The following is a 12,867-nucleotide window of genomic DNA, read 5'->3' as shown; positions in this document are numbered from 1 at the left end:
AAAATGAAGACAAAAAAAATATATATATATATATATATATATATATATATATATATATATATATATATATATATATATATACATACATACATACACATACACACACACACACACACATACACACATACACACAGGTAGTGAAGGGGTTAATGCTGTTTTAGTATTATCTTCTGTAGAAAGTTCAGTTATTTAATTGATTTTGATGCTGTTTATTTTAGGTATTAGGCCTTATTCACACGTCCGTTGTTTCTTTCCTGATCTGTTCCGTTTTTTGCGGAACAGATCTGGACCAGATCTGGACCCATTCATTTTCAATGGGTCCTGAAAAAAAATCAGACATTGAGCTGTCCGTTTTTTTTCAGGACCCATTGAAAATGAATGGGTCCAGATCTGGTCCAGATCTGTTCCGCAAAAAACGGAACAGATCAGGAAAGAAACAACGGACGTGTGAATAAGGCCTTAAGCCGTTTCTTTATACTCCTCAGTAGGGATGAAACATCCGAAGTCGATTCGCATAATACTTTTAGAATACTGTACGGAGCAGGAGCTCCGTACAGTATTAGAATCTATTGGCTCCAATGAGCCCAAGTTATTACTTTGTGAAGTCTCGCGAGACTTTGCATAATAATTTCAGAAATTAATTTGTACTGTAAAAAAAAAAATAACAAAAACTCAAAAAAAAACATTTCCCGAACTCAGGTTCAGCTCCAAGTGGTACCTTAGAACCGAACTCAAGTTCGGGAAAAGGTTTTTTACAATAGAAATTTATTTCTGAAGTTATTACCCGAAGTCTCGCTAGACTTCGTGAAGTAATAACTTCGGCTCATCGGAGCCAATACATTCTAATACTGTACGGAGCTCCTGCTCCGTACAGTATTCTAAGAAAGTATTATGCGAATCGACTTCGGATGTTTAATCTGAAGTCAATTCTCTCATCCCTACTCCTCAACTGAGTCTGTTGAGAATTATGGATTAGTGTTTACGCAGTTTTGTAACACCCTGGGCTGTATTATGTATCACTATGTATTACGTAGCTGTGCTGCATTATGTATTAGTATGTATTATGTAGCTGTGCTGTATTATGTATTACGTAGCTGTGCTGTATTACGGTATGTAGTAGGGATCGACCGATCATCCGTTTTACCGATATTATCGGCCGATATTCAGGATTTTGATAGTTATCGGTATCGGCATCTATTTTGCCGATATTCCGATAACATATTGGGAACACAGAACGCACTGCTGACAGCGCTCTCCGTGTTCCCTCAGCAGCACAGGGAAGAAGGAAGCAGTGTCTCCCTCCCCCTGTGATGCTGCTGCCACCAATGAAGAGACAGATGGGAAGAGGAGAGGAGGGGCTGTGGCCACTGCAGCACCAATGAAAATAAATCTCTCATTTATTCATATACAGGAGGCGGGAGCTGGCTGCAGAATCACATAGCCGGCTCCCGACCTCTATGAGCGGAAGCTGCGATCTGCGGTAGTTAACCCCTCAGGTGCCGCGGATCGCAGCTACCGCTCATAGAGGTCGGGAGCCGGCTATGTGATTCTGCAGCCAGCTCCCGCCTCCTGTATATGAATAAATGAGAGATTTATCTTCATTGGTGGCGCAGTGCTCCCCCCCAATATTAATCATTGCCACAGGGTCCCCTCTCCCCTCCTCCTCCGATCGGAGCCCCAGCAGTGTAAGCCTGGGGCTCCAATCGGTTACCATGGCAGCCAGGACGCTACTGCAGCCCTGGCTGCCATAGTCAGCTCCCTGCTGCTGTGTGCACAAAGCACAGGGCAGCAGGGAGAGTGTGAAGTCCTATTCACCCTGATAGAGATCTATCAGGGTGAATAGGACAAGGGTTCTAGTCCCTAAGGGGGCTAAAAGTTAGTAAAAAACAAAAACAAAACCCCAAAATATTAAGTATAAATGAAAAAAAAAGATTTTTTTTAAAAAACACGTTAACAAACATTCATTTTCAGCAGATTTGTGTAGGATTTTTTTTTTTTTTTCAAAAATGAAAATTCACAGAATATCGGTATAAATTATCGGCCTGAAAGTTCACAAATTATCGGCCCTAAAAAAATCTATATCAGTTGATCCCTAGTATGTGGCTGGGCTGTATTATGTATTACTATTTATTATGTAGCTGTGCTGTATTACAGTATGTAGCTAGGCTGTATTATGTCTTAGGCCTCTTTCACACGTGCGTTGCGGGAACACCCGTGATTTTTCCACGCGAGTGCAAAACATTGTAATGCGTTTTGCACTCGCGTGAGAAAAATCACGCATGTTTGGTACCCAACTACGCGTAGTTCCCAGTCTCTTCTTTAATGATGAGCTGTCGGCTAAAGGACCTTTGGTGACGTCAGATCACATGCTCCAATCACATGGTCCATCACCGTGGTGATGGACCATGTGATCTGACGTCACCACAGGTCCTAGCCGGTAGTTCATCTTTTAAGAAGTAAAGAAGAGACCGGGAACTACGCGAACAAGAGGAGAAGGTGAGTTAATTTTTTTATTTTTTTAACCCTCAATTGATCACCTACTAAGCATTCTGTATTCAGAATGCTATTATTTTCCCTTATAACCATGTTATAAGGGAAAATAATACAGTGAATAGACTGTCACCTAGCAACCATGCGTGAAAATCGCACCGCATCCGCACTTGCTTGCGATTTTCACGCAACCCCATTCACTTCTATGGGGCCTGCGTTGCGTGAAAAATGCAGAATATAGAGCATGCAGCGATTTTCACGCAACGCACAAGTGATGCGTGAAAATCACCGCTCATGTGAACAGCCCCATAGAAATGAATGGGTCGGTATTCAGTGCGGGTGCAATGCGTTCACCTCAAGCATCGCATCCGCGCGGAATACTCGCCCGTGTGAAAGGGGCCTTACTGTGTATTACGTAACTGTGATGTATTATTATGTATTATGTAGCGACACCTGTCCCCCCCCCCCCCCCCCCCCCAAGATCGCCGTGTAGCCGCAGCCTAAATGCACACTTCAATGGTGCCGCAAAAGATGTGGACAGCACTCCGTGTGGATGCCATACGGACGTCACCTGTTTTTTCATTTTTGTGGATCCGCAATTTGCGAACCGCAAAACACAAACGTTCGTGTGCATGTAGGGCTAAATCAAGTTTTAATCACAGGATCAACTGTTTTCAGTTTACGCTGTGGATATCGACCATCGATTTTACTGTTTGCAGCACAATGGGTGAAATCCACTGCCAGTCTGTTGCACAACCTGTGACAAACCTGCAAGTGCATATGGATTCCAGCTGTTTCAGGGAGCGCTGCGCTCTGGTAAGTGATGCAGGCTCCCAGCAGCTTTCCAAGGACAGCGCCATACATCGTGGAGTGGCAGTGCCTGGTACTGCAGCTCAGCGCCATTGAGTTGCAACTAGGCCATGTGACTGAGGTATGGAGATGTCACTGTCCCCGCAGCCCTGCTGTTTTTGGACACACTGCGGCTGCGCGGTAGCACCCTTTCGCACAGAGGGGACCCTGGCATTACCAATGAAGAGAAACAGCTGACAAATGTTAGGTCTGAATATGCATGAGCTGTTAAAGGGGTTTTCCACAGGGACAATATTGATAGAACTAAAACAGAAAGCAATCCGGCTCCTCCGGAATGAAAAGTAAAATCTCCCTCATTTAGAACCTAAAAAGAAACCGGTAAAGATAGCGAGTACGAATGACGCGTTTCCACCAACTAAGATCTTAACCATAACAGGTATGATTGCTTCGTTGATTGAAACGCGTCACTCGTACTCACTACCTTTACCTGTTACTTTTTAGGTTCTAAATAAGGGAGATTTTAATGTTCAATGCTTTGTTTGTGCTTGCTGGAGTGGAATCCGTGCACCTGGACATCCCTTGGCTGCATAGCTAGTGAGCTATCCTCAGGGGGGGGGGTCATCTCTGATCGGAGGGGGTCCGACTCCCGGGACAACCCCACCAATCAGATGTTTGGGCTTACTGGAGCGCCATGGCATGTTCGCAGAGAATCAGACCCCTACAAATCAGATATTGATGACCTCCCTTGAGGACTGGTCATCAATATTGTTTGCCCGGAAAGCCCCGTTAAGGGTTCGCTCACACACGTCCGCGTTCTGTAGGTAGCGCTCAGAACACATAGGCCGCAGTCCGCTATTACAGATTTATTGTAGATAATATGCAGCATTCATTTAAACTGGGCATAAAGGGGCGGTGTAACTCGTATAGTCCTTCTGCTCTGACACCTCTGGCAGACGAAGAACTGGGCATAAAGAGGCGGTATAACTCGTATAGTCCTTCTGCTCTGACACCACTGGCAGACTAAGAACTGGGCATAAAGGGGCGGTATAACTCGTATAGTCCTTCTGCTCTGACACCTCAGGCAGACGAAGAACTGGGCATAAAGGGGTGATATAACTCGTATAGTCCTTCTGCTCTGATACACCACTGGCAGACGAAGAACTGGGCATAAAAGGGCGGTATAACTCGTATAGTCCTTCTGCTGACACCTCTGGCAGACGAAAAACTAGGCATAAAGAGGCGGTAAAACTCGTATTAATCCTTCTGCTCTAACACACCTCTGGCAGACGAAGAACTGGGCATAAAGGGGCGGTATAACTCGTATAGTCCTTCTGCTCTGACACACCTCTGGCAGACGAAGAACTGGGCATAAAGGGGCGGTATAACTCGTATAGTCCTTCTGCTGACACCTCTGGCAGACGAAGAACTGGGCATAAAGGGGCGGTATAACTCGTACAGTCCTTCTGCTCTGACACCTCTGGCAGACGAAGAACTGGGCATAAAGAGGCGGTATAACTCGTACAGTCCTTCTGCTCTGACACCTCTGGCAGACGAAGAACTGGGCATAAAGGGGCGGTATAACTCGTATAGTCCTTCTGCTCTGACAGACGAACTGGGCATAAAGGGGCGGTATAACTCGTATAGTCCTTCTGCTCTGGCAGACGAAGAACTGGGCATAAAGAGGCGATATAACTCGTACAGTCCTTCTGCTCTGACACCTCTGGCAGACGAAGAACTGGGCATAAAGGGGTGATATAACTCGTATAGTCCTTCTGCTCTGACACCTCAGGCAGACGAAGAACTGGGCATAAAGGGGTGATATAACTCGTATAGTCCTTCTGCTCTGACAGACGAACTGGGTATAAAGGGGCGGTATAACTCGTATAGTCCTCCTGCTGACACCTCTGGCAGACGAAGAACTGGGCATAAAGGGGCGATATAACTCGTATAGTCCTTCTGCTGACACCTCAGGCAGACGAAGAACTGGGCATAAAGGGGCGGTATAACTCGTATAGTCCTTCGGCTGACACCTCAGGCAGACGAAGAACTGGGCATAAAGGGGCGGTATAACTCGTATAGTCCTTCTGCTCTGACACACCTCTGGCAGACGAAGAACTAGGCATAAAGAGGCGGTAAAACTCGTATTAATCCTTCTGCTCTGGCAGACGAAGAACTGGGCATAAAGGGGCGGTATAACTCGTATAGTCCTTCTGCTCTAACACCTCTGGCAGACGAAGAACTGGGCATGCTGAACCCCACCTGTCCCATCCTCCCCGACATCTGCGGCTGGTGGAGTCAGGAAACCCCTCATACATGTTAAATGGTGACCGATACTGCCAAAATCAGCCAACATTCAAATAACGTGCATGGTCACCTTTACTTATAGCCCAGCGGTGCATCAGAATTCTGCAGACTTCAGAGCTGAAATCTCACAGCTTTCTGAATGAGCTCAATATTTCGTACTCTGGATACTCCATACAATAAGCGGGGGTTGATAAAAAGATTGTACATCTTAGATCTCTGTCGGACCACAGCCATCTACTACCCAGACTACTGAACGTACATACGGAAATAGATGGGGGGGGGGGGTGAGAAATAGTTCTCGGTCACCTCTCAAAGGAAGGATGTCCTGTCGATCCAGCCGTGATCCGTTATTTGAATCGGCGGCTCAGCACTTCCCACATGCGTACTGGTTTTATAAACCATCTGCAGAACTATGAATACAGCTCTGGGCTGAGGTAGAATCTGCGGTAACGCAATATATCCATGTTTCTATAAATGTGTGCATCATACAGAGGATCACATTCACACGGCCCCCCAGCCCTGGTTTACCTGTGACTGAGCAGCATGCCATGACGTACCATTACTGATCACGTGACTGACAGTAATCACTCACACGGTAGAGATTAGGATACCCTGTCGTGTATTACACAGTAAAACATGAGATGCGTTCAAATAGAAGACGTGCCCGGAGCACATGGACGCGGTCCTGACCACACTGACCTGCTGCTGGCCCTGCTGCCGGCTCTTGCTGTACGGGGTCCTCCCGGAGCTGAGGTGATATCTCCGGGTTCGGATCTTTCCTCCGGTGCCTGCTGCTCCTCCTCCTCCTCCACCTCCCGCTGCCGCCATCCGACTGACTCCTCCTCGGGTCACTGTGGCCCGAGGACCCTGCGCGCTTACTCCCTTTGGAGATAAGCAGTAATGGACGTCCTAACTAACGTCGCTAGGCCAGGCCCGGTTGCGCGGGCCGGATATGAGTCGACGGGTCAGGCCGAACACTTAGCTCAGTTCCCGGTAGGTGTACGGCGAGGCCTCCGCTCCTCACACTGCCCGCCTGTGCCTCACTGCGCCTGCCCGCGTAATCGACGATTCGAAGACGTAATGATGCAGCGCAAACGAGAAGGCGAAAGGCTTGTCGGGAAATGTAGTTCTGGAGGGTGAGGAGGGACTCGGGGACTAATACAGAACGCAGGAGAACGGGGAAGACGTGATGACGTTGTAACGAAGGCGTGGCTTAAAATCCTTCGTGTCCTCTTATTGGTGGATGTTAGAGGCGGGAACGGATGCAGGGGCCGTGTGTTGGTATTGCGCAACTCATAGCAGCATGATAGGACTCGGGCGCTGAGTTCTAATCACGTGACGCATTGTACAAAATATGTAAAAAAAAAAATACAACTATATATATTACAGTAGCTTTTTAGTTTTTTATTATAAATTGTATTTTGACGTTTTTGCTCTTTTGTGTTTTAGGATATTAGTTTTATTGTATCATTTTTGCCAGACCTAAACATAGCGTGTAATGTATGTAAATAATTTTTGGAATAGAATACCAAGAAAAAAATCATCTTTTTTTAACACTGCTCACTGCCTACTATTAGCATATGTCTGCATATTCCTGGAAATACAGCGGAAAAATCTGCACCCGTGAGTGAGACTTCTTAAAATGTACAACGCTCTGGATTTGCTGCTCGAATTTGTGCCGTGTGTGTGCCATGAAATTCTACCCTTTTTTTAATAAGCATTTGTTGGGATGTGTTTTTGTTTTTTATTTCGTTGCAGTCTTTTTAATCAGAATTTTTTTTTTATATAAAGAGGTCCATGGGAAAACATCTGAAAAAAAATACCGCACCCCGATAATTTCCCATTGGCCAGCATGAAACATCTGCTGCAGCTTTTTGCACCTAAAATAAACAATGAAGAAGAAAACGAAAAAAATTTAAAAAGGGTGCATCAATAGCCTTTAAAATAATCATTTTTAAAGATATCTATAATTTTGAAATGTATTTCTTTTACCTTTTTTTCTCCTATCTTCTGTTCTGGGCTAGGGTCACACAACCATACAGCTCTTATTTCCTGTGATGTTATGTCCAGGGACATGTCAAAGCAGAAACAGGGGCAGCGATAGGGGATTGTGTAATTAGCTGGATAGTGTTAGGGTTGAGACTCCATCTTGTGCCTTGTGCAGCCATTTTATGTTATAAACTGTGAAATTCTTTGTGTAAGGTTACTATGACCTCAAGGTCACTCCTAGCTCCCTCCAACCTTCTCCTAGTAAGGAATTTTTACAATCATTAGCAGGTCCATGACTTACACCCACACTTAAGATTAAGGAGACGCTCCAGGCGTATATTCAAGAGATGCTCATTTCAGATTGTGGTTTAATGAGTTATGATGTAAATGTTTAACTATGCCTCCCGTATTGGAAATGGTCCAGAAAAATGCTATATAACCTCTGCTTCTTTTCAATAAAGTAGAACAACTTGATACACAGCACTGCGTCTGTGTCGGTCCTTCTCTGAGTACTCTTCTAATTTGGAGTCCACCTTTCATCCATTATTGGGGTCATTGCCCCTACAGAAACTTGGCGCCCCTACATGGGGCACGACTAAGCCCTTCCTGCTGAAACCCCCAACGCCTGGACATGCCGTACTGGGACAAACAGACGAAAATCAGCACTGAGGTAAGAGCTTTTTCTTACTAGTCTGTACTTCCCTGTCTGGCATTTGTCTTGTTCGAGGGTCAGCAATTTTTACTGTGGCAACCGCCTCCCTTGCATCAGACATAGGAGCCAAAAACTCTTCCCCTAGAAAACCCGGCCGCGGGCTGTCTTCAGTACAGGTCTCCCTATCTTTCCAAGTAAATTAACATGGTAAACCTGCTCCGGCTTCCGCCGCCCTGGCTGATGTACCTTGTAATTTACCTCTCCAACTTTCTCGAGTACCTCGTAGGGCCCCTGCCATCTAGCCAGGAACTTACTGTCCACGGTCGGTACCAGAACCAAAACCCGGTCACCGGGGTTAAAGTTCCGGACCCGAGCCTGACGATTCTAGATTCGACTCTGGGCTCGCTGAGCGGCCTCCGTATGCTCCCTGACAAGAGGTAAAACGGTCTCTATCCACTGTTACATCTTGACAACATACTCCAGGACACTTTTATGCGGAGTGGGTTGCTGTTCCCACACCTCTTTGGCCACGTCCAACAGACCAGGAGGATGTCTGCCATAAAGCAATTCGAAGGGCGAGAACCCAGTAGAAGCTTGGAGTACCTCTCGCACTGCGAACATGAGATAGGGCAGGTCCCAATCCTTCCCATCTTTAGACACCACCCTTTTTAACATAGTTTTTAGAGTTTTGTTAAACCTTTCTACCAGACTGTCCGTTTGCGGATGGTACACGGACGTCCGTAACTGTCTTATATGCAGCAACTTACAGAGTTCCCCTGGTCAGTCAGAACCTCTTTAGGTAGCCCCACTCGGGAGAACATCTCCATTAGCTCCTTAGCTATAAGCTTCACTGATGTATGTCGCAGTGGCACCGCCTCCGGGTACCAAGTGGCGTAGTCCAGGACGACCAAGATGTGTTGGTCTCCTCTAGCGGACTTCAGTACTGGGCATACGAGGTCCATAGCGATTCGCTCAAACAGCAGGTCGGGCAAGATTTACAGAATTCTTCCACCTCCCTAAACACCCTGGGCCATTAAAACCGTTGTAGTATCCGGTCCTGTGTCTTCTGCATTCCCAGATGACCCCCGAGAACATGTTGGTGGGCTAACTTTAACATGAGTTTGCGATAAGCCTGGGGCACCACCAAGTGTTCAATGGATTCACCTCGCAGCTGGTTTACCCGGTACAACATCTCCTGATGAACCAGGGGGAACACCGACTCTGCCCCAGGTTGTTGTGGTTCACCATCTACTATTAATACATTTTCCCAGGCTCGGGATAGAGTTGGGTCCCGGTGTTGGGCAGTACCAAAATTATCCCCGGAGACATTGAGGTCTGCCAATTCCGGACCCGGCGGAAATCCTCCACGTCTCCCACCATCACACTTAGTGGGGTTGTCTCCCCCTCTTCCACCGAAGTAGCGGTCACCCCTACGGCTAGCCCTTTGGACTCAGGTTCCCAGGGTTTTGGTCTCCCTCTGAGCTGGGCCACTCTGCTAGGGTCACATCTGTCTGGTTTCACTTTCTCATCTCCTTTCCTTCTGCCAGGTGTCACTTATTTAGACTAATTGTCTTCCTTTATATTCCCTCCCATACTGCCTCACTTTGCGGTTTATACTACTTCCTGGATGAAGTGTTCACTGCTGGAGGCTGCTTCTGCTGTTTGCTCAGATAAGTCCTTTACTTTATTGTGTTTCCTTGCTGGTTTGATTCTAGGTGACCCCGACTCCGTCCGTATTAAGTGCAGGGAGCCGGTGGTCGTGTCCCCTCACTATTATAGGGTTTTCAGGTGTCACACAGACTTAGGTACGTAGGCATGCAATTGTCTACTATCGAGACCCTTGCATGTGCATAGCAGTCACGGAGAGCTCTTAGAGTTTTATAGGGCTCACCTATAAGCTCCTTAATTTGGGAACAAGCCAGTCGCTCGTTTATTCATAAGTTCCAGCTATCTGCAAACTTCACCCGTGACAGGTATGTCCCGGGCGGGTTGGCTGGCACCCGCCGCCGGGCTTGGGGTGGAGATTTCCGGTTTTGACTGGCCCCCTCCCAAAAGAACCCCCCTGCAGATTTCTGGTGGCCTTGTAGCGCTCCACCAGGTCGACCATCTCTAGGGCATTACCAGGAGATACCTGGCCGATCCAGTGCTGGAGAGGGGACGGCAAAGCCTTCCAGAACACATCCGCAAACAGGCGGTCCAGCATAGCAGTGGGACTCAGTACGTCAGGCTGCAGCCATTTTTGCAGCCTGTGTAGCAGATCATAATACTGCGGTCTGGCGGGTTCAGCCGGGTTAAATTCCCACTGACGCACTCGCTGGGCCCGGACCAATACATTCACGCCCAGTCTTGCCAGAATCTCACCTTTTCCGAACAGGTAGTCGGTCGCTTGGTCAGCTGGTAGGTCGAAAAACACCTGCTGGGGTCCAGACACCAGGAACGGAGTGATGACCTCAGCCCATTGGTCTCGGGGTAACTTCTCCCGCACGGCCACCTTTTTCGAACACTGCCAGATACATCTCGACGTCATCTGATTGGGTTATCTTAGGGATCGCCGCACAAACAGCTTTCCGGGCATCGTGCACGTTTTGGGACGCTCCTACCGCTTGTAATGCCATCACATGCTGTAATAGCAGCTGGTTGGTTTCCTGCTGCTGCTTGTTTGCCTTTCGCTGCTGCAAGTTAGCCGCCACAGAAAAGTTCACTGGCCTCTTCCAGGTGACCTGCATGCCTGATTGCAGTCTTCAGCACAGAGGCTCCATAGCTTCACTGTCAGATGGAGGTAAAATCCACACAGCTGAGACTGGTGGCTGGGTTTTTATACCCCAGCCAAAACCCGGCCTGGAGCGTGGGAACAGCCACCCACCCTGCACTTTGGCTGCTCCCAATAAGAGCCAGCCCGGATCGGCTCTATGGCCATACTAACTAACAAATAGTGTCAGTCAGCACTAACTGCCGCTGGAACTTAAAATTACCGGCTCTTACCTCACCGAGTCCAGGAATCTCGGTCACACATACCTTCCATCAATGACGGACCCTTGCGCCTTCCTACAGTGCATAGAATCTGTCAGGAAGCTAGGGGAAGGAGCCAGAAGCCCAGAGAAGCTTTAACTTTAAAGCATTACAGAGGTACACCTGAGAGACAGGGTGGGGAAGCTTCTGTGGAGAAATCAAAGGAGATTAAAAGAATAGACGTCTAGATTCCCCCCTAGTAAGCACAGATTCAGGAATAGGCAATGGGTAACCAAAACAGCGCCCCCAGAGACTATGAGACAGCTAAACAACTGGTAGAGAAGAGAGGTGGCAACGATGGGTTAAAGAACTAGACAAGGTGTTGGAAAAGGCAGGGATGAAGTATGGGAATCTTAACCCTAGGAGTACTAGTACGGTGGCACCCTGATTTAGGGAGGAAGCTCAGAGGAAGCTAGTCTGGGAAAGATTCGGAAAGATGCATTGTGGCTGGATGAAGGATCATGGATGTGAAGAAGTTGATGAAGATTACAGGATGTCATTCAAATTGTCGGGATAATTATAGGCCCGAAATGAATCAAACATGAATTGCTATGTTAAATAGTGTGGCATCTGCCATTTTATGATATGTCCACCATTTTGTGTGAGCTTATGGAAAGGCCACACGTTCCTAAAGTGTGTTTTTATATTTTTCTCTATAATTATACCAGTTCGAGGGAGTACTTGCTTTCTTACAGACATTTATCCATATATCCTAGTTATAGTGGATCTGATTATATACATATATGTATCTATATAAGACCATATTCTTAAAGCGAACCTTTCACCTGCATTTCACTTAATAAACTATCAAAAGTACCTTATAGATCATCCTCATTGTGTTATCATACAGTCTTGTCCCGCTTTTCTGCCATGTATATGCATGAAAAAAAATCACCTTATAAAGTACTCTTCTCCAGCTCCACAAGTCACGATAGAAGTCAAGGGGGTAGCCCTTACCTCACTCCAGGCTGTTCCCCCTGCCCTAACCCCGCCTCTATGCAGTCTAATTGACACCCGGCTCAGTCGCCGGGACCGCGCTTGTACAGGCGGCGCATCCGCCGTCGGCCTCAATAGCAGCGCGATCCCGTCTATCGCGCGGACTCGAGCGCGATCCTGTAACTGAATCGCGCATGCGCAGTCCCCGATGCCTGCCTGTCTTCTCTTCCTCACGCGCGCGCGCCCTGATCTTCACACTCCATGCATCCACGTGATCACTGTTGACTTGCCGCAGATCGCAAGCCAGTGATCATCTGGAGCATTGTTATCATATTCAGCAGGTATTATATGTCAAAAACTCCGCATATTTCATGGGGCTATCTATCTATAAATAGATATACACATGTGACAAACCCAGATTTAATTAGATGGCTATCTTGAATTCACTGTATACAGTTATAAAAAAGTAATTCTTTGTGATAAAGCTCCTCCACTAAGTACTGACTTTCTATGGCCACAATATGAATATATTAACCCCTTAGTCACCATATTGTCATAACAGTCCGTGTTATGCACCTATCAGAATTTTGATTGGCTCTGGAGTGAAAATTATCATTTCCATGACCCCAACATTCTTTGTCATTGCCCCCAAAGTCAACATCAAGCTAATAAGGTTC

The 12,867-nt window shown here is 46.9% G+C and overlaps 1 protein-coding gene across 1 annotated transcript in view; it reads right to left on the bottom strand.

The window, feature by feature from the left end:
* The window catches only part of NUP153 (nucleoporin 153), an 87,455-nt gene extending 80,798 nt beyond the window's left edge, over nt 1-6,657 (bottom strand). The window contains exon 1 of the mRNA XM_040432715.1: nt 6,304-6,657. Coding sequence (XP_040288649.1) covers nt 6,304-6,432 — 129 coding nt within the window. The 5' untranslated portion in view covers nt 6,433-6,657. The remainder of the gene's footprint in view (nt 1-6,303) is intronic.
* Between the last annotated feature and the right edge of the window lie 6,210 nt (nt 6,658-12,867).

The sequence above is a fragment of the Bufo bufo genome, chromosome 5 (assembly GCF_905171765.1).
Source record: "Bufo bufo chromosome 5, aBufBuf1.1, whole genome shotgun sequence".
Taxonomy (NCBI): domain Eukaryota; kingdom Metazoa; phylum Chordata; class Amphibia; order Anura; family Bufonidae; genus Bufo; species Bufo bufo.
Note: the sequence above shows the minus strand (reverse complement) of the source record. Positions and strands in the feature narration are given on the sequence as shown.